The sequence below is a fragment of the Tauraco erythrolophus genome, chromosome 17 (genome assembly GCF_009769465.1).
Source record: "Tauraco erythrolophus isolate bTauEry1 chromosome 17, bTauEry1.pri, whole genome shotgun sequence".
NCBI lineage: Eukaryota > Metazoa > Chordata > Aves > Musophagiformes > Musophagidae > Tauraco > Tauraco erythrolophus.
This window is the reverse complement of record NC_141481.1, coordinates 14,734,516-14,756,728: the sequence shown is the minus strand read 5'-3', so window position 1 is coordinate 14,756,728 and position 22,213 is coordinate 14,734,516. Positions and strand designations below refer to the sequence as shown.

The window sequence follows — 22,213 nt, the reverse complement described above, 5'->3', positions numbered from 1 at the left end:
AGCACAGGCAACGAGGTTCAGCTTTTAAAACCAACCACATTTTATTTCCACGTAACAAGCTCAGTGAAGGAATTTCACACACTTTGACAGTACAATCAACGCAGGTGTGATGTCAGTTCCACTCCAGGCAGAGTCCTGAACGATTTTCTGCCAACGTTTTCACCACTGCTTCGGACCAGACTTCAGAAGCCAGCTTTGGCTTGGGACAGCGTGCTTCAGAGTGAGCAGTTCCAGAGAAGTGTCTCGCAACACACAATGCTGGCACCCGACAGAGTTAATGACTTACATCCGGCAACTGGAAAAGAAAGGCTAACGGATCGCTGAAGTCACATCATCCTATGTACATACACGGTCTGCCCTACAGCCACTTCAGAACAAGCTAAGCCACTGTGAAAAGTGAAATACAAATTAAGCGCTGCTGCATCGTTCGTCACGATTAATGTAAATGAGGTATAAATTTAAACACCAGTACGTTTTAAGCATTAAAGTTTATTTTCCAAAATGCTCTCCTTATTTGCAAGTGTCCTCTTGAGCATCGAGCTGGGCACAAATGGTGGGTGGGGCCACGGGAACGCGGGGGGCGTTGGAGGAATAGCGAGGAGGAGGAGGGCAGCGGGATCCCAAAGGTGCTCGGGTAGGAAAGGAAAAGCAAGCTGCGGTTTTCTACACTTAAATTCTCATCTCAGAGTGGGCGCGCCGAGGGAGACTTTCGCTAGAATAAAATGCACATCTGTCCATAAAAAAATCAGTTTGCTAAAAGAAAAATCAAACTATGGGAATACAGAGCTATCATATCGTTCGATATTTTCGTTGTATAGAAAACAGCCTACAAATAAAGTCACAAAAAATAGACAGTTATATGCTGAGCAGCCAAAAACATCATGATTTATTAATATCTGGAGAAACTTCATAATTCAAACACAACCAAACTGTACATTTTACAATCACATTCTATTTGTAAACAGTTAAAAGCCACTGACTTCTTTTGCATCGTCGGACACAAACAGTTAGAATCAAGGCAATGAAATGATGGCGATTTCTGCACTGTTAAAATTTTTACCCTTGCCTAGTCTGCAATTCATCGACTAAGCAAGCATTAAATAATACCTTTTGTGGCAAAAAAGATGTAACTCGTTACTTTTGCAAGAAAGTATTTGCGAGAACTTTTAAAACATTTAAAACTTGTCTACAACAGACGATTCTGTAAGCCCAAGACCTTGGTTACAGTATGCATAGTTACTCGGTTCGGCTTTAAGGTACGACAGTCAAACGTTAACACAGTCACAAGAGCAGAAACGGAGCCACTCGATGGGATTACAAAAAAAAAAAAACTGTGGAACTACAGGTTATCAGCAAACCACCACCACTCACTAGGAAAAAGACAGCGTCAGAAAGCGGTATGTCGAACTCCAGCTTGAAGCGGTTTTTTTTTGGCAGAGAAAAGTCTTACAGAGCAATAAGTATTATCAGTGCTAAAAGTTGAGTTTTTTTTTTTTTTTTCCTATAAGAAACTACAAGGAGTTTTTACTGGGGAACTGGTTTTCCTGAGAGCCATGCTCTTTGATTTAGGATACAGGAATAGAAAACAAAAGGACATGGCCAAACACTGTTCATTATTCCCAGAGATAGAAAGCATCTTTTTCATTCTCAATTTTTTTTTTTTTGTCTTTTTAAAAATTTTTAAAATGATGGAAGAGTAAACATTTTTCTCAAAAAACAAAAAAAAATATTCTGTAAACAAGAAGGTCCCAACACGGGCACCCCCAAAACAAAATTGAAAGCCTATTGAAAGTGCAGGACCCCCCCTGGCTTGCAGGCTGGGTTGCAAGTCACAGCTGTGGCCACAGTTTTTTAAACTGCAGAGCTAAATTCTTTAGTTTTATACATGAAAAAACTGGTGCAATACTTTCATTCATAGTCCTAAGTCAGTCTCGTAACTCGATCTTTCAACGCCACAACACCACGAGAAGGTAGGCATACAGCAAGGCATAGTAGAGAGCGCACACGGTTTGTTAAGAACATCCTTGAGTAAACGTTTACACGTGACCTGCTGCCTCCCCGATATTGCCGATTGGACAGGGAGAACATCAGCCAGTGCAAAGTTAAAAAAGCTCATACTCCAACATTATCAGCAAAATGCAAAAAAAAAAAAAATGGAATCCAAAGAATAAACATGATGAATATACACAAATGAGCTCATTCCAAGCAGTTTTATATGGATAGCACTATCTGGAAGTGTAAATATATACTTTTTCACATTATAATATTGGCCTGCATGATTCAAGTATTCAAACTGATATGTTTTGGGCTAAAACAAAGTGGAAAATGTGCAGAAAGTAACTGTTTCCACAGGTGACCCCCTTGCTGTAGGTGAAAAGTCCAAATTAGTGCTGCTTTGTTACGTCTTGAGGTCACAGTTTTTTAGTTGAAAAAAGTAAAAGGTTACATGGACTCTCCACCTCCACCCAGGTGGTCAACAGAAAGGAAAGCGTTGATGGGGGATGGGCTGCTAATTCCCCTGGTGTCATTGCTGCTCGGGGTGCCCCACAGGCTCGTGGAATAGTTGGGGCTCCCCCAAAGTGAAGTGCCATGAAGGTCTCCACTGCTAGTTCCCGACAGCCCAGCACCATTCCAGTGATTTAGATCATTGCGGTTTGAGAACGAGTGGGAACCGTCAATGGATCCAAGTCGGTTCTGGCTGGATCCCAGAGATTGCCAGCCAGGAGACGGAGTCAGAGACTGGCCTTGTGCAAAGAAGCGACTAATCTCCTCTTCACTGGCAAACTCAGCAAGAATAGTAGTGTTCCCTAATACACACCTGTGGAAGGACGAGAAGAGCAGGTTGTAAACAGAGAGATTGTCTTTCTCCTCACCTCTGCGCTAACGAAGCGCGCCAGGCGCCCCGGCACGCGCCCGTGAGACGTGAAGCTGGCGCTGCGAATCCTTGCACCCCTGCACACACCGAGCATTTCAACCCCAACAAAACGTTTACCGCTGTTCAGACTGAAAAAGAAAACCAACTTACATGTGCAGAGATTTTTGTGCCTTCACTACCTCTTCTTTTGAACTGTAACGGACCAAAGCATTACCATGAGGGAGGTTAAGGTGGAATGTTATCAGCGGGCCGTGCTGCATGCACAGAGTGCGCAGGGTTGAGCCGTCGATCTGCGGACGAAGCGAGCAGCAGGTGAGCGGAGCCTGCACCGAGCTCCGGCCCGGCGCAGGGGCGGCTGCTGCGTGCCAGCCCGCTCTGCCCGCGCCGTGCCACGCTCCCTCCGCGTGCTCCCGCCTTACCTGAGGTGTAAGGTTTTTTAGAACAAGCCAATTTGTTATTCTCCCTGAGCTGCTCTCACCCCAGCTTGAACCTAAACGAGGGAAAGCAAAGGAGTCAGTGCCCCGTCAAGCTGAACACCAGGGCATCAGGAGGAGCACGAGAAGCTGCACGGCAGCTGACAGGAACATCCACTAACAAGAAAAACTCCTGTAGTACCAATTTTTTCCAGACTTAAAACCATCAGAAGGCTACTTTGGGAGAGTACACGATTTAATGTCTGTATCTACTCATTTTATTTACTTTCTGAAGTGTTCTGATCATGTAAACACCGTCATAAGTAGCTACACTGTCGTCAGATACTCATAACTCAAGCAAAAACACAAAGCTACTTGTTTTGACTCTTGCTGCAAGCTCAGAACAGTTCTGAAGTCTGTCTGAAGACTCCCTGTCCTACCATGATCTAATTCATTACGGTATGAGCCACTCTGTGAAAAATGCTTAACGGGCAACTGCATTCAGCTGCACAGATGTCACGCTCAGAAAGCGCTGGGAGATGGTTCCTACTAAGGAGAGAAGAAACATTAGTGCCACCCATGCCACTGCTGCTCCCAGCACCCAGCCCTCCCTCCATTCACAGAAAGGCTGCCGCAATGCAGCTCAGGACACGCAGAGCAGCTCTTGCTTTTGGCAAGACAAACGGCGCAGATGCCAGCAAACAGTGACAGATTATCTCACCAAATGCACAGGAGACTTCCAGACGTAATAACAAACCAAAAAACCTTCATGCACAAAACCACATCCTTACCAGGGGTATATCTGGCATCAGAATTTCCCCATCCTCCACCCAAACGAAGGGAGTTATCCCAAGTGGACAGCGGTGGTTTCTGGCCTGTTAGCCCTGGAGGCGGGCGGGACGGAGCAGTGATGCTTTTAGGTGGCAAAGGGACCTTCCACAGCTCATGAGCCAGAGAGGTGTTAGTGACTGATCCAGGAGACCACGTTGATTTGGAATCACTGTTTCTGGCTACTAAAAGACACAGAAAGACAACCACAATCACTATGCTGCTGGAACCGGCACCGTGCTACGAACAAAACTGCTAAGTTAGAGTAGAATTGAAATAGCTGCTTTGAAAATTAGTGAAGATAAGATCTCAGGACTACTTTTTGTTAATATTTAGAGCCCCGCTGAAGCACCAGCTCAGAGTAATACGAGCAGACATCACCTGAAGTGCTTTGTGCTGTACTGCTGAGGGAAACATTGTAGTTGGAGGCACGAATGGATGACCAGGCACTAGTTGAAGGCAGCGTGGTGTTCAAAGATGAGGATGACCCTACATTAAAGACAGAAGTCAGTCACAGCGCCCTGCACCACAAACACAATGACATTAGAAGGCAGGACTTGTCATCCAGACTGAGCACGTCCGCACGGCCGGAGGAGGGACCTCCTCGTGACCAAGGGCACGCGGTGCCACGCGCACTCAGCAGCGGGCAGCGCCCTGCGCTCGCTGCCAGCAAAGCCAACGTTACTGCAGCGGCTGGGCGGCCAAGTCGTGCTCGCCCACGTTCAAACGCTCCGCCTGTCTGTGCACAGTGACAGCTCTGCCTGCGTTCCTGGGATATCTGTGGCATTGCGTCAGGCAGCAGCGCCGGAGCCAAAGATGAGCTCTTCGGCGTGAAATCCGCAACACAAAACACAAACAAGGAGATGAGCAAGTGGCAAACACATCTCCGAGTAAACGGTGTCCCTCTGGGACCGAAGGAAGATCAGCACACGACTAGATCTGAACGTACCACTGTTCCTGTCCCTGAGGTGGTCAACTTCCCGCACAGTATTAATTGAAAGATTGTTTATGACACTGCCAGGAGTGACGTAAGGGTCAGTTTCAGGGTCGATGTTTGGATAACCTTTCCATGGCTCACCAGGACGAAACTCTAGGAACAGAGATACAGAAAAGAAGGTTATTTTGATTTTTAATTTCTTTTTTTTTTTTCAGGAAACAACTGTCTAGACAATACATCTCTTAATGACTGAGAATCCAAAACCTTTTAAGCATTTAATTTACTTAATTTAGTCTTCTTTTCACTTAATTGACTTCATTTTCTAGTTTTTCTGGTCCTGTCTGGCCAGAGTAAAATCTCAAAGCAGGGAGATACACTTCTCTTTGTACAATAAAACTACTATTCTCAATTTTCATCTGCTAAAAACACACCCTTGATGCTTTTCTGCAGGCCATTTCCCTGCCCCCTGCCCACGGAACAACCGAGGAACCCAGGAGAAACACAGCTGGAGGGTGAGAACCACGCGTTGCGTACCTGGCGGCCAGTTAACACTGCTAGAGCCATTAGGCGATTTGGCACGGGGCCAGCCATCCCCAATAGATCCAGGAGGACTGGCTGGTGAATTACTGCTGTTCATAAAGTCATATGGAACAAATGGAGACTCTTCCAGCCTAAAACCACTTGAAATAGCACCTGAAAAATAGAAGTCATCAAATATTTTCAATAGGCAATTTTTATATACATACATACATATATATAAAAACATGCCCATGTGAAGCATTCATGAAATACATGGCAGCATCCTGTCCTATTATGATGTCAAGTTATACAGGAAGTCATACAGGATTATATAATCTAAAATGAAGCGTCTCTGAATAATTCAGGAGAAAACCACAGGAATAATCTCCTATGAAATCATCTCATTCAAATAGGTTATTTATTAAATTTAAGTAAAATATTAACTCAAGTGGGTAAGAGCTTTCTGCGAGACCCCAACTGGATAACAGGGTACTGAATAAATTCTGTGACGGGAGGGCCCTTGGAAGAAACATCTAGAACCTCTGAAGGATCTTTTGCTACTGCAAAGCTCTGTAAATCCTACTCATATTCCTGGGAGGGAAAGAAAAAATAAAACAAAAATCACTGGAGGCAGAGCAAGGAACGAAAGCACTATACAGAATCTATCTGGTTCGGTGCAAGTCCCATAAGCAGAATTAGACAGCAAAGCCAAAGACGTTCTACAGTTCTGAAGGAATAAATGACTTTTCCTAGTGATTCAACGCAATACAGAGCTCAAATAATCAAATTCCTAATCCTATTCAGAAAACATTACCTACAGCTAAAGCAACACCGACCCTTCTGACTTCCTGTAACCATCCGAGGAAGTTCGGAAGCGCAGTAGCAGGATATCTCCACTAGATGCTTACGGCAGCAAGTCATTTCATGGTAGTGAAACAGCTGACAAATCCAAAAATATCCCAACAATCTGAAGACTGAACAGTAACTGGAGACTGGAGACATTTTATAACTATCTTTAGACACAGAACCTTTGTGCTACAGACTCAAATTTTAACTGGATGAGATTTCAAGCAACTGAAACAGTTGAAACGTCACATGAATCCTCATTACTGGAATGAAATACGAAGCAACCAAGTCCAGCTCCTCTGCAATGGAGTACAGCGACGGACTAGTCTACCCCTTCTAAGCAATCCCCCTTTTCAGAATGCAAACGTACACGTTCATAACCAAGACCTATAACTAAAAGTGTCAGATGTGACCAGAATGTGTGCACAGTTAAATCCCCATAAATCACCTTCAGGCCAGCAGGGTGGAGGGAAAGCAAGCTAGAAAACCTGAAGCTTTTGGTTTAAAACAAACGTATGAAGCAATCCAATCCAGGTTAAGGTAACGGTAGTCACAGTTAAAGAAAAGTCTGGTTGAAACAGGAATTCTGCACAATGTTTCTACTAAAACTCATCACAAGATCACTCTGTAAGTAAAAACGCTGCGGAACGAGACAAGCAGCACGCCTGGCACAGACACCCCCGGCCGAATTGTGACAGCTGCGAGCGCCACAGCGGTCACAGCCGAACACAGCGAACCCGCGTTTTACACCCGCAGGTGAAAATCCGTGACACGTTTCACGTACCATGTTTGCTGGAGTTTTGATCTAACGAGGTGTTCACGGAAATGCTGTCGACTGTCGTCCATTTCCTCAGTCGAGACTGCGGCTCTTTAATACTGCTCATGTCCATGTTTACATTCAAGTTTGAGTTCATTCCTAAACCGGCAACGATTAAGGTGAGAAAGCAGCTACTTAACAACAGTACACAACAATTCAATTCAAGGAATGAAACAAAGGAACCCAATGTAGGCAGGATGCAACTACTCAGCATGAAGTCTGGCGAGAGAGTTAAATATTCCTTTCCTTAGACCTGGCATAGAGCCTCCGGTAGCTGAACAAACTTCAGTTTTATGCCTTGCCCTTTGACTGACAGCAGTAGTGAGATCTTGATGCCAATCAGCAGCAGCAACTATTAAGCAGCAGCCTGGACTTAAGACTGGCCACAAGCAAAATTCCAGTGTGCCACATGCAGCGCAACAGCACGGCCTGCTCCGACCCCCTGGCTCCGTAACACTCCCCCTATAAGCACAAGGATTTCAGCAGCAGTTTCTATTTAACAAACTTTTCTACAAAGGGCAATGAGAATGCAAAGGAAATCAGCCCAACAGAAACGACCAGATCAGAATAATGTAGAAGAAAAGGAAACTGAAGAGAAGGAAAAAAATAGGGATAAGGAACAAGAGGTAAATGGTATACAGTTGTATTAAGTGTAGGATAGCATTAAAAAGGGACCTAAAGTAAAGAGAAAATATACAAGCCTGGAATTTCTGAAGTAGAAATTGGACAGAAGCCTGGAAACGTAGGGAGAAAGAAAGAGGAGATGTTTGTACTTATAAATGTTCAGACATTTTGCCTGAAATGACACAACCATTCTTTAAAAATGCAGAGTTAAAAGCTTTCTTTCCTGAACAAAATCACTGAAAGGGAAATTAATATTTTGTTCTACCTATGCAGTTCCAGATTAATTGAAAACGTTTTTAAAATCCAAAGAATTGAGACCACATCAATGGATTCTTCGTATGGATTCTACTTCTAAAAGTCCTTTAGCTCCAGGAATCATAACTGCAAAAGGACTTTGTGTCATCCCCAGGACTCGGAGGATAAAAAAGAAATAAAAGGAGACAGACATTCTTTAAGAATGTAACACAGACAGTCACTTCTGGGAACGAGTGTATTTGTGAAAAAAGTTCTTCGGTGAACAAAGATAACTGCATAAGCCCCACAAAGAATTGCTACTTCCCTTAAAATCCTAAATGCTAACAGGATTACAATCGCTATTGTTTCCAGAGCAGACAGGCAACCTGCAAAGAAAGGCTGTATGTCACATAAGCGTTAAATTGACTGTATGGAATCAGCACGGAGAAACCCACCTATAGGGAAGCTGCTGAATGCATTTATTGGTGATGGCCCTTTCTGCAGCTCAGGAGTAGCATGGGGCATGACATTCTCAAGGAAAGATTTCATGGTGGGTTGATGGAGTGACTGCTGTTGAGAGGGTGGAGTCTGCTGCTTCATTAACAGGTTTGGATCGAGCTGACGGGACTGTTGCATCATCTGTTGCTGCATACTAAGAGATCGACCCTTCAAAAAACAGAGCAGTTACAACATAAATAGGCAAAAGCTTTTCCACCTGCACAGCAAAGCTGCTGAAACACATCGCTGGGTTCCGCGTGCCTCAGCACAGCAAACCCCAGCACTGGGCTAAGCCACTCCTTCAGGGCTTGTCCAAATCCCAGCAAACCCCAGCACCAGGCTAAGCCACTCCTTCAGGGCTTGTCCAAATCCCAGCAAACCCCAGCACCGGGCTAAGCCGCTCCTTCAGGGCTTGTCCAAATCCCAGCAAACCCCAGCACCAGGCTAAGCCACTCCTTTAGGGCTTGTCCAAACCCCAGCACCAGGCTAAGCCTCTCCTTCAGGGCTTGTCAAAACCCCACTCACTCTTTCACACTTCAATACAATCTACGACAAGAAACGCGTCTCAGGATGAAAAACGGTTTTAAAGACAGTTTGAAAAGTGAATAATAAAGGTGTGTGTTTACCTGCTGCTCCTGCTGCTGGCGCCCACCAGAAGGCATGCTCCTTTGATTCTGCGCTTTTTGCTGCTGAGCCAACAACCGCTACGAGACAGTGTTTTGTGGTGGGTGTTGTAAGAACAGTTTACAGCTGACGTTAAGTCTCTACTTAGACTTTCAAAGAGAACACGGAGCGACTGGCTTTGTTAGCTTACCTGTAACTGGGAGATCTGTGAAAGCTGGTTTAACTGGGACAGTTGATTCAACATGGCTACCTGTTGTGGGCCAAAGAGGGGGCTCAGGCCACCGTTGTTTGGTGCATACTTCAGTAATGATACTGGAACCTGCAAAATGGACCAGTGTGAAGAGGGACTGATGACAACGTGCCATCAGTTATACCAGATGCAGAACATTATAACCTCTGGTTAACAGCTGCCTTGTTTCGGAGACACCGATTAAGCCAAATATGTTTTCAAATATTTACAGAGTAAGTATCAGCAATACCAATAAATAGAAAAAAAATTTCTGAAGCAGCATTTTGGTAGTTTATACATAAAGTGTTCTTTGTACTCAGTTACCTGAGGGGATAGTAATGGAGGAGGCACTTGAGCACGTGGATTAGGCTGAGATGAATTAAGAGGTTGTGCTGGAGGCTGCTGCATGCTCCTGGGCTGTGCTGCTATATTACCAACACCAAACATACTGGGATTGCCATTCTGGGGAAAGGAGGGACAGTCAGTGACAACAAACCTCTTCCGCTGCGTCTCCCACCCCTCCACATCTGAGTTAGAAGTTAAACACGTATCAATCCCATAGGTAGCTAGGACGTTATATCAAAAGGTATCACATGCTGTCAAGTAACATGCCAAGGATATGCTCACAGCCTTACCTGTCTAACAGAATTCAAGTTTTGCATACCCAGCCCTGCTAGGGAGCCAAGGGCTTGGTTAGGTAGTGCATTATTTGAAGGGGGAAGCTTCAGGTTTTGATTGGACATAAACTGCATGTTTTGGGACTCGTCTGCTACAATGCCATCCTGATGGGACAGACAAACCGACGCGCAACAACCAGCCAGCAAGCAAGCGGGAAGGAGAAACCATTGCCAGGAACAGAAGGGAAGAGTCACATGACAGTCCAGCACCAGCAGGAAATAGGCAGAAAACAAAAGAGATCAGGTTAGTCATTTCCACTGCAAAAGGGCTACAGAAAGTGCTTAGTATTAAACATCAGTAAGTTAAAAAGAACAGAACTTATCTTAAGAATTAACAAGAAAGCCCTGATTTTCCTCTCCACTCAACGCAGAAAGCTGAGAGCACACAGATAACTACTCAGAAGGCAGAGTCAAAGAAGTTCAGAAGCGTCCACCAGTGAGACACCTACTAACCTTATCGAAGTAAGGACCGCGATCCATGGAAGACTCTTTGGAAATCTGAGGACGAGAACCAGGGCCTTTTCCAACCACACGATTGTAATCTCCAACGTTGAGGCCGTGCTTATCCAGCTCCATCCGCTTATCTTGCAATAACCCTACGAGACGGCGAGAGATGTGACTGCAACACTGAAGGATTATACACTGGAAACCAGTTTATGCTTATGAAGGGCTGAACTAATACTGCTCTCAAGCCAGATGCTAATGAAAGAAAACATCAGTTTGGCTTTGAACTCTCTGGGCTCTACTGAAAGGGAAAGGAAACACTATGACTCGATGGCTACAGACAACTTAAAACTTGGAATCAGCAAAGCATCAACAGATTTTTGTGAAGCCTAACAAAGATTATTCTCTACTTTCTCTTAAAAACAAGAAAGCATAATTGTCTTGAGTTTCTAGTTGCGAATGCCACTTTTTTTTTTTAGTATCAATAAGCACTAGCTTGGCTTTGAAGTAGTATCTTTATCGCATCTCCTACATTTGTGAATATTTCAGAAGCCCTTTAAATTTGATTCAGTTAAGAAAAAAAAACTATTTAGTTAAAAAGAAAAAACACCACCAAAACAAAAGAAAACCTCCACAATTTTAAAGTACTGGTGTTTATTAAAAGCAAATTTTAAGATATCTTTTATCATTAATTCCACCAGGCAAGCTAGGAGATCAAGACATAGGCAGCAGTTGCAAGCACTGCAAGAGAACTACCTTCCAAGCAGATGTTTTAAATTCAAAATAATGGAAATAATTTAAATATGAGGCTCACTATTAATATTAAAATCTAAAATTCAAAGAACAACTTTTTTTACATAATAGACTATGAGCCCAAAAGTGAAAATACCCAATTTTAAACTAGAATAAAAAGAGAGTAACTACAATAAAAACCACACTGCTACAATTACTTTGAAATAAATATTATATCATTCTAAAACAATGTTATGAATGTATTAAAGAATAATACTATTTTGATTTGCTAGAGGAATCTAACCGTCAATGGATTCAAATAAAACCAAAATTGCTCACAAGTCATTTTACGCTCAGGTTTAAACGTTTCTAAAACAATTGTTCAGTATTAATTTAGTTCTTAGAACTGAAAACGTGTTCCCAAGAACGAACCACAGCGAGCGTGTGTGGTACTCAGAACATATTCTGTATTTGGTGCCAGTATCCAGAAGGCAACCTGGGTACTTACATTACAAGAAAAACCCACCACACCCTGGAAACACTCTCATGTCAGCTTACTGTACGTAGGCTTAGCTCCATGTACAGGTAACACCACCTCAGCAGCCAGGTGATTCAGGAGTGCAGCATTACTCACTTGCACGGTTTTTGTTCTCTGATTCCTTTTCTTTAGGGAAAGATGTATTTAACTATATATAGCTATAACTATATATATGTTATATATAGTTTAGAAAAAATAATTTACAGAAGGATATAAACTAAAAGAGAGACCGGAAAGGAAAGCAATAAAGCCCAGCTAGGTTCTCCTATTCTCACCTCCAGACATGTCCATCTTATTGCTCTGTATGGTTTCTTCTGGTGATTCTCTCTGAAGTAATAAAATGAATCAATTATTTCATAGTAATATTTTAAAAGCTAAACCAAGGAGATTCATATATACTATTTCAATTCAAAACTACAAGGAAAAAAAAAAAACCAACTCGAGACAAATCAGATGCTATTTTAAAGCGTTTTCTCCCTTTAGTTATTACCCAATTGAAAACAGGTATCTTCGTCGAAATACGTACAAAACATTAAGTAAAACATCAGATTGCTGGAAAAATACCTGGGTAGTGTTTCCAAAACCACTTTTCAAATGGGTCTTTTTGTAATGAGGATGCAGAGAAAAGGGATGGGTGGCAGAGGGGAGACAAAGAGAAGTAAAAAGAAAAACCCTATGCAAATAAACACCCGGCAATGATGCATTTGAGCCTTCGTGCACTGACCAGCACTGTCAGAAGGCAGTAAAGCCAGGAAAGGGTAAATACTCACCGAAAAACTGAGATTTGTGAATTGCTTAATGAATGGATTGATCCATGTCTCATCTTGCTTATTTCCACCTTTCATTATTCCCTTAAAAACAGAAAGGAATTCCAGTGTTATTCAGGAGACGTTTACCACCTACTGCTTCAATTACGCAATAAAGGTTCGGAACGAAGATTAAAGCTCAATGTTGCTCCACTCAGAGCAGCAACCTGTTCTGAGTGAGCTGTTGGAAATGACAACGGTGCCAGAACCTCCGCTCAACCTCCTCATTACCTTTGTGGGCATTTTTTTCATATATGGTGGCCAATTTAAAGATGGGTTAGCTTCTTGTGAAGAACTGCTGTTCCACATTCCAATCTCTACATCCTCCTCTTCCTCCCAGCTGGTCTGACGACTGCCTGTCAATGGCATATCATCTCCACACCAACTGTCTTGCATAGATTTAGGCCCTGGTTGTGAGAAAAATCCAGCACGTTAACGTTTCGGTAGCAACTGACTGCCTGTAACACAGAAGTCAGCCTGACATCTATTTTGAGACAAAAAAGCCCCCAGAAACGTGAAGCTCATGCAGAGGCATTTCACCCTCCTCGAGTACCTTTATTTGAGACGACACAAAGTACTCACCAGGTTTGTTTGAAGCCTGTTGAGTGAGAGAAGCGTTTCCCCAGCCAGAGGTGCCTGCTGCATCACTGATGGGTTCTCCCCAGCTAGTACCAGTATCCATGGGTTTACCCCACGCTGAAGTTCCATTATCTACAGTAGTGGCTGGAGTAGAAGGCTCTCCCCAACCTTTTTAAAGCAGTATGAGTTATTGGCATGTTTTCAAACAGGATTTAAAAAGCTATCTAAAGAGACTCAAAGTGTCTTGCCTTTTCTAGATCCATAACATACAATAAAAAGCATATTAGTACACATTCACATTTTGTATGAAGGTAATTATTACAACTGTAAGCTGCTCCATAAAAAAAAAAAAACACAAAAATACACATTTCATACGTAATGAATTACATTTTGATAACAGAAATTTCTCAGATAGTAAGTTCCTAAGAGCTGCTCATTATACTTAAGCTGCTCCTCTGTGCAGCTGAAAAAGAGACAGAACACAAAATACCTCGTGAACACCAGACGAGCTCACCTGCAAGGATCATTACTCAGTGCTCCAAACGCCAAGGTCAGGCAGCCTGACCCGGAGTCCACGTAAGAAACTCACCCTCCAGTCTGTCCTGGGGCAGCTCAACACTTTTTTGGGGGCTCTTTGGCAACATTAAGTTTTAACTGCTTTAATATCAAATGAAGACAAATACTTGAATTCTTCAGATGCTATTTTAAATATTTTCTCTCTGTTCTCACACCTCAGAATTCAAGTAGAATTGTCTAGTCTTTGTTACTCAAGCTGTTTAACACTGGCTTGAATCTTCCAATCTGTATAAAAATATCAAATGTCTATGAGCACTGCTGTTACTCTTTTTAAAAAAAAACGGTACTTCATTGGCACCTTCCCCTTTCCACTTTGAAACTAAAATACTGTTATATGAAGCAAGAATGAGAGAACTGTTTTACAATTAACAGAAAATACAAATTTGCATAAAACCAAGTCTTACCAGAACCCGAACTGCTCTCCTTGCTAGACATGGCACTTGAAGACAGTAGCTGCGGATGTACCTGTGCTTGCTGGTCTGAACTGCTGCTACTGTTTGGGACATTTTTATTCCACATATTCACATTTTTGTAGTTGTATTTGCTTGGATCACCCCAAGCAGAAGTTCCATCATCAATTTCCATTTTACGGCGTATGGATTCAGGGGATGGCTCCTCCCAGCCAGTGGGTTCTTCCTCCTTTGCTGGGGCCGGCATCGGTCCGCCCAGCCAGCCTGAGCCTGGGGGTTTGTTCGTGGCAGATGGTGCTCCCCAAGAGCCAACATCTTGTTTGTTCCATTCTGGGGAGTTGATTGGCTTGGACGAATCCCCCCAACCTTGAGGCTGATTGGATTTCGGAGGGTCTCCCCAGCCCTGGTTCTGATTAGATTTTGCGGGCTCATCCCATCCTGAAGAGTTATTTGGGTTTGTATTATTACCTCCCCAAGTAACAGAATTTGATTTACCTGGCTCATTCCAACCAGATACTGATCTGTCACTGTCGCTGCCTCCTGAACTGGATTTCTTAGCCTCACCCCAATGGTTACTTCTTGTATTTTCGCCCCAGCTATCACCGGTAGAAACTGCCCAACCTTGGCTGGCCTTTTGTCCATCTGCCCATCCCTGTTTGATCTTCTGTGCATCATTCCAAGATGACTTTTCCTCTTTGCCACTTCCCCATGATTGATTGCTCTTGGCCATTACTGTAGCAGCAGAATCTTCTTCCCACCCCCCTTGGCTGTTTGACCCTTTGGAGTCACCCCACCTTGTAGCAGACTTTGGATCTCCCCACCCTGATACAGATGAGGTATCATTATTGTTAGGGCTAGGTCTATCCACACATCCCCCTGAGCTGGAAGTCTGTGTCACAGAGCCTCCCCAGGCCTCTGTCCCATTGTCAGTTTTTCTTTCACCCCTTGGCGACGTTTCGGTATCCCAGGCAGTGTTCTGTTTGATTGGAGTCTGTCCCCAACCAGAGTTGGAAAGGACACGCGGATCTAAGTCAGTTCTGTTCACTATACTTTGGAGTAACGCATGCTGGTCAACTTTCCTTCTCTCCCGGCTCTGTCCTTCTGCAGTTCCTCGGTCTTCATGGCACGCAGCGCTCTCCGAACTGCCCTCGCTGTCCCCCGTACCTGTTTTGGCCCACGCGCTGTTCTGCTCCGCTACCTGGGAGGCAGCAGCACTCTGGCTGTTGAGGTCATCCTCCTCAGCAGATTTCCATCCGTTTGTGAACTTCCTGCTGTTGCCACTCACGCCTTCATTGGAATGCTGATTACCAGGCAGCTTGCTCCACTCCCCGTTTGAAATGTTAGTGCCAGTGTTTTGTGCAGGGTTGCCCCATCCTCTCCTACTCCCACCAGCACTCGCACCAGTTCCACTTCCCCACGGCATGTTCTGGGAGCTGACTGCCCCTGCCTCCCACACCCCTCCTCCTTTATTCCCGCTGATTTGAAAGTTAGTGCTGCCAGGCGCGCTACCGCCCGGCTGCATTAGAGTTGCATTCACAGTGTCACCATTAGCTTGGCTGTTGGGGCCTGAACATTTGTCTCCAGAGTAATTAGAACCATAGGCACCCCATGTAGTACCGTAAGAGCCACCACTTTTCGCCTCACCATTGCTAAGGTGAGAGATGGAAGTGCCGTTTGCAACTGGAGAGGCCTGAATCTGAGAATGATTCATTGTGCTCACGCGCCAGGCCCCGTGCCCTGTATTATTAGGCAGTTCGTTCATCTGCACCGAACCAGCAGAGTTTGGTAAACTAGAGGTCATAAAGTTAGTAGTGTTATTTGGTCCATTCATTTCAGTGTTAAGGTTTTGAGGTTGCCCACTGAATGAAACCTTCCTTGTACCATTGACTTCAGAATCGCAGTTTTCCTGAAGGCTTCCCCAGGAACCATGGGCTGAACCACCCACTTTAGAGTTAATACTCTGACTATTAGACATCTGACCTATGGTACTGCACTGAATACTTGTGCCAGGATTACCACTCCCTACGGACCCTTTCAGGGCATGTCCATTGTTCTCCAATACAGGCCAGGCACCATGGTTGCCATTTGAATTCAAAGTGCTTGGATTTAACCCTCCATTTGATGGAGAGTTTATGGTGCCCCAAGCATTCATTCTATTGTTGCTACTTTCAGATTTGCTGTCAGGAGCATCCACAGAAACTTGACATGTGCTTATTATGGTTCCATGGGATAAACCCCACGGCCCATTAATACTTCCATTGCCCACATTATTGCTGTTGCTACCAACCACAAACTTATTTTGAGAACCATGTCCAATGCCATTGCGAATGCCATCATTTTCACCACCTGTGCTCCCTGAAGCCATTATAACGAGGTTCCTCTCTGACCCAGAGCTAGAGGCAGAGTCAGTGTCCATACATTCTGATGTCAGCTCTGGGTCACTGCCAGTGATTGATGGCCATGCTTCTTTGTCAGAGCCGTCTACAATAACTTTATCCCAGTTTGTGCTGGAGTCACTATTTGAAGAGACTGGTCCCCAGTGAGAATTTTCATAATGGGATCCTAGACCACTGTGGTTCAGATCTAAAGGGAAGAAGGAAAGTCCAAGAGTATTATTATAAATTTAGTATTATTACTTCATTAAGCAGAAGAGGAAAAAAAGTATAAAGATACTAAGCCAAGAATTATTCTGCTTGTTTCAACACTACAGTCTCTGAGAACGACAGAAAACACCGCCGACCGCGTAACCTCGAACGCTTCTCGCCAGCATGCAAACGTGCATTCTCACAAAAAGCATGAAGGAGCACTCCTAAAGGCACAGTTCTTTTTTTCCAGAGAAACAGCTTTTTTAAAAAACACTCTGTATCACCATATACAAAGTATTTTGTAAAAACATACAAATATCGAAACCTAAAATGCTCTATAAAATCAAAAGACACGCTGAAAGGCAGAAATCTAAACCGGATACGAAGCTGACCTAGTAGTGCCAACGGCCAGAGAAACACCCCCACCCCCACTAAAAGACATTATAGAGGATTTCTTAAGTACAAGTTATTTAAGATATCTTCTTTTATACAACGACAATCGCACACAAAATCTGCAAGACAAATCTAAAGTTCTGCTGCTGCAGAAGCACAGATCAAGCGCAGCTGCTGAACTGACTCTTCTCATTACCGTTTATTAAGGACTGCTGTTTCTTTTTTGATAAATAAGCTGATTGCATCTGGGAATCGAGAAGACATACGTTCTAATTCACTTACAAACTCTTCATGGTTAAATATATGCACCATGGAGTATTTGCTACAAAGTAAGTGCTATCAATTTTCATCTCCTATGTCTAAAGCTTTACTGCAGAGACCTCCCTCAACTGTTAAATCAAAACATAGTCAGAGAGGTGCACCAGATGATGAAACTATGAAAGCGTGAAGCATGTGAAAAATAGTAATGAAGTTGGCAACAGAACGAGCACAAAACGTCAGTGAAGTTTTTTTACTCAGTATTTGCCTGCACTGAACGAATAACCATACTAGCGTATGCTCAGTGCCTGCATACGTAGCAAACTGTGCTTCTCTGCCCACCAAAACATTCATTTTTTTAAAAAAACAGTCATCTTTTCTTTGTAATGTTCTCTTTTTTGCCTTTACTTAGAATAGTCAAAATGGACATACCTAAGGATAGAAGAAAAAATACTTTTATAGCTCCAGCTCATTCTTAACAGGTTTTTACAGCACGTGTCTTCTATCTGACTAGAAAAAGTGCAGCTGCTTTGCCCGAATACCCTCCCGAAATCGTACCTGCTCGTGTTCACAGACAGAGCGAGCGGTGGCAAAGTGCTGCAATTACCCATTTCTCAAAAGCTACTCACAGAGCACTGAGGGACTGGCCACTTTAAAAACACAACACTGATTTATAAACCTCTGGCGTTTCCAAGAAGCACATGTTAACTGTGAAGTCTGAAAGGAAGCTGCCAGTCTCCCCAGCTTCTCCTACAAGGAGGGCCAATTCTGCACCAGCACCAAAGCACCAACCCTGATGCCCACCTACAGCTCAGTAACACATGATCGAGTTGTATCTACTCTATTAAAAACGTTAATCAAAACTGCCACCTACTTAGGGGTTACACCTCTGCAGGGCTCAGCTGGGGGAGCCTGCTCCCAGTGCTCCAACTCAGCCACCAGAAGGGTCGCTGTGGTTTGTGGGGTGTAAGCACGACTGACCGACCCGACAGAAGCACAGCTGATGTAGATTTAAGAACAGACCTTGCTTCAGGGCTTTCATCTCTCAAAAGGAATTTGAGAACACTGTGACAAGCAGAAAATCCCATCTTTTTAAATCAAGGTAACAAATTTTAAACACTACATTATTTGAATTTCCTATCTTGGCGATCTACAGGAAACGGAAAGGAACAAATCAAAAAAAGCTTATGTTTAAGTTACTACAGACAGCTTACTATTATACTGATGCACAAGTTCTGGTCTATTTTTAATTAATTTTTAATCAATATAAACATTATTCATCCTACAGTGAAAAAGAATATAGCTAAAGACTGTCTCCAAGAGCATGTAGCCTGGAGCAGCACAGAGCAGAGATCATCTGCTGCTCCTCCAGCAAGCAGGAGGATGGAAGCTTGAGAGAGTCAAAGCAATCAGTTAGGCTCCACACAGGAGCTACAACACCAGAAAGGAGGATGCTGGCACAGCAGTTTGGAACAGGGAGCAGTGGAAAACGACCTGTGGCAGGTAGAATGAGGGCTGCAATGGTTAGAAGCGCCTGGCAGCTCCACAGTCTTGAAGAAGAGAACCACACCACTTCCCTGGGAGAACTGGAAGAACCGTTCAGCTGAACGTAACCCAGAACCTGACTATTAATGTGCTACTAGAAAAAGCACTGAGCAACTGTCCAACAAACCCCAAGATTTCAAATTTCACACTGATATTGAAAAAAAAAACATTTAACTTGTATTAAAAGACTAATCAAAGCTAAGAGTTGTCTGCACTCTCGTGAACGGGAGAATCAACAGGATCAAAAGCTGCCCTAACAAAACAAAATCTTGATTATATAAACATGATCCCAGTAACATGACCGATTTTAAAAACAACACAACAGCATACAGATGGTAAACAGTCTGAATTCAGCGGGAAGAAGCAGGTACAGGTTATGACCACAGGCCGGAGCGAAACAATAACCGAACCGTGATTTGCACAGCAACAGAACGCATAAAAAGAAAGGGTTTGTTTGTTAGAATTCTTTTATACAAACCTAGATGTAGTGTAACAAGCCAATACACAAACAGCATACAATGACTAATTTCCAGGCATCCAGAATTTTATCCTATTACTTACAAAACTACCTTGACTAGCAATCTTCTTCTGGACACAAAAGCACGTTAGTGATTTCTAGTATAAGCCACTGTTCTGAAGTATTCCCACCTGGACCTCCACAACCCACCTGCTTCTGAGGTATGGTATACAAATATTTAATAAGCCAGATATTATCTCTGATTTTTCACATCTGGCACATACCACAAAAACACCCTCAAAACTAAAAAGTTACAGTTGACAACATGCTATGTTTGTAGCAAAACCAGCCAGTAAGAGCCTACAGTTCCACTCTTGGTTTTCTCTCCAAAACTATTTAGAAGCTGCAACTGAACTTTTGCTGCTTAAATACTGGACCAAAAAAAACCCAAACACAAACATGAGTTTCTTAAAATTCTGTAATCTGCTGGGATTTTTTTCAATAATTTGTAATTTAACAACTTAATGCTTTCTAGGGATGAGTCACCCCTGCAGGAAATGTTTGTGGGAAACTGGGAAACTGTACGTATCCTCTGAAGTAGTTTGTTTGTTTTAAAGTACCATCACATGGTCTAAACTAAACAGTAGGACTGAGAAGTGCAAATTAAGAAATACCTCAATCTTGCTCCCTCATTCTCCTTTTCCAGTTCCAGTACATACTGGTTCCCACAGACTGTCAGTATCATACCTTGTCAATTATTGTACCTTTGGTCCTTATGAAAAAAACGCATTTTAGTAAACAAGCTTCTTAGCTTTTAGTAAACAAGCTAAAAAGCACCTTTATTATGAAATGACACAACCAAAAAAATAAAACCTGAGTGTTAACATCATGTATCTGTTTCTCTGTGGCAGAGAAAAAGGTCTTGAAGTCCGTTCGTGCCTCCTTAAAGCACTCCAACTCACGAATCAGTAGGTGTGTAGCTGGCTGCCTCCACAATAGTCTCCTAACTTCGTGCAGGACAGGAAAACGGTCAGGACAAGGGCTCAGCGTCCCTCCACACCTCACCCAGCATGACCAGTGCCTCTCCTCCCCTCTCCCCTCTCTCCTGTCCCAGCGGGTCCCAGCCCTGCCCCGTGCTGGACCCTGTGGCACGCGGGCAGCCAGGGCAGCTCGCTGCGCACGGACAGGGTCAGAGATGAACCCTCGGTGAGCATTCCACCGCATGAAGAAGCTGCACTGACTCCCCAGGTGGCCAAACTCAGCACGAGGGAAGAGGAGAGGAGGATGAACATCACCCCTTTGAGAGCAGTCGTCAAGGCAAACAGAAGAGATGCGACACGGAACACCCTCCTGAGCGCTGTGCCCGCAGCAGCCCGGCGGGTACGTGGCACAGCCCGAAACAGAGCCTGTACCAACCATCCCACAGCACGACCTGCGTCGCTCCCGAGCATCCCACACGGCACGTCCCCGAGCCCTCGCACAGCACATTCACTCCCAAAAATTACTTAAAAATAAACAGCAAGTGTTCTTCACAACCACAGCCAGTGAACACCACAAACACCTGCAGACCCCCCACAGGTACGTGCTGCCCCAGCAGAAACTCTGCATCCGAAACAGGACGGCCCCCAGACACGATCTCCCCCCAGTGCTGTGAAATGCCTCTGATGTAAGGCACAGCCATGCACAGATTATTCAAGTTAATACCATGAAGAGGCAATTTAACATGTAAGCATAAACGTTAAAGAAAAAAAAAGACACTCAGTACTTTAAAGCTAAGGTGCCACATAGCCGAGACATCTTTTTTTGGTTAGAATTCTGATGTGTTTTAGAAAATTAAAAATGTTTAGAAAACATTTGGTTTAGAAAAACCAGATGTTGTATCTAATGGCACAGAGAAAGTATACTTAAGTCAGTCACTCACACAGCACATGCTATTGAAGAACAAAAGCCAAAGAATAGAAAAAATAATAAAAAAAAAAAATCAGACAAAACTGTGTGAAACATGTAACTACTACAAACACACATAGTGCAAAACAGGTGAGATTTAAATAGCTAACCTGACTGGTTAGGGGAGTGGCTCACCAAGTCCCGAATGGGAGGCATGCCTACAAAAAAAAAAAGGGAGAAAATTACAGAAGTGTTACTGAAGTAAACTGGCCCTTCGAGAACAGTCCTGGAACCACTCATCACCTTCAAACCATTTACTAGCAGCCGTTTTTCAGGAAAGGTTTCTCTTACGAGCCCTCTCTCAAACTTACTGGCCCTGCTAGAAACAACCAAATTCTGCATTGCCTCAGCCACAGCGCTGAACACACCACAGGGAAGAGACACGCCGAGAGCAAATCCAGCTCTCTACATGCAGCACTTAGCTCTAATTATTAGCAATTTTGCTGCTTTTACTAAATATTTCCACTACTACTAAGTTTTATATGTCTGGCATTTACCTAACCAATTTACCAATTAGTAAATTGATTGAACTAATCAATTTAAAGTTCGATTTGTACAAAAAAAAGAGGAAGAATTTGTAGTTGTCGAAACCAAAAGCACTTAAGTTTTGACTGTACTAACTTAGAATTTCAGAGGTCAGCCCTGAAACCCAAGCAAGTTCAGATCATTTCTCCGATTGGCACGCTTTCTCCACCTCAAAGCCATTATCTTGCCAGCTGATTTAGCAAACAGCAGCAGCTAAGCGCGGTGCAACTCTGACTTAAGCTAAGTGTGCACGTAAAAAACCTGCCTTTACCACTCTCTCATAGCTTCTTCCTCCCA

At 43.6% G+C, this 22,213-nt stretch overlaps 1 protein-coding gene across 4 annotated transcripts in view; it reads right to left on the bottom strand.

Moving 5' to 3' along the window:
* Positions 1–27: 27 nt before the first annotated feature.
* TNRC6A (trinucleotide repeat containing adaptor 6A) overlaps positions 28–22,213 on the bottom strand; it is a 49,138-nt gene continuing 26,952 nt past the window's right edge. For 2 of the 4 annotated variants that reach the window (XM_086622448.1, XM_009985179.2), the window contains 19 exons: positions 21,502–21,549; positions 14,201–16,789; positions 13,224–13,388; positions 12,873–13,048; positions 12,606–12,686; positions 12,111–12,162; positions 10,575–10,717; positions 9,769–9,906; positions 9,406–9,534; positions 9,218–9,295; positions 8,549–8,759; positions 7,203–7,334; positions 5,588–5,746; positions 5,066–5,206; positions 4,498–4,605; positions 4,080–4,301; positions 3,295–3,365; positions 3,026–3,165; positions 28–2,818 (listed from right to left, as the gene is read on the bottom strand). In XM_086622448.1, coding sequence (XP_086478574.1) covers positions 2,443–2,818; positions 3,026–3,165; positions 3,295–3,365; positions 4,080–4,301; positions 4,498–4,605; positions 5,066–5,206; positions 5,588–5,746; positions 7,203–7,334; positions 8,549–8,759; positions 9,218–9,295; positions 9,406–9,534; positions 9,769–9,906; positions 10,575–10,717; positions 12,111–12,162; positions 12,606–12,686; positions 12,873–13,048; positions 13,224–13,388; positions 14,201–16,789; positions 21,502–21,549 — 5,159 coding nt within the window. In that variant the 3' untranslated portion in view covers positions 28–2,442. The remainder of the gene's footprint in view (positions 2,819–3,025; positions 3,166–3,294; positions 3,366–4,079; positions 4,302–4,497; positions 4,606–5,065; positions 5,207–5,587; positions 5,747–7,202; positions 7,335–8,548; positions 8,760–9,217; positions 9,296–9,405; positions 9,535–9,768; positions 9,907–10,574; positions 10,718–12,110; positions 12,163–12,605; positions 12,687–12,872; positions 13,049–13,223; positions 13,389–14,200; positions 16,790–21,501; positions 21,550–22,213) is intronic. The other 2 variants (XM_086622449.1, XM_086622451.1) reach the window with 2 other exon arrangements.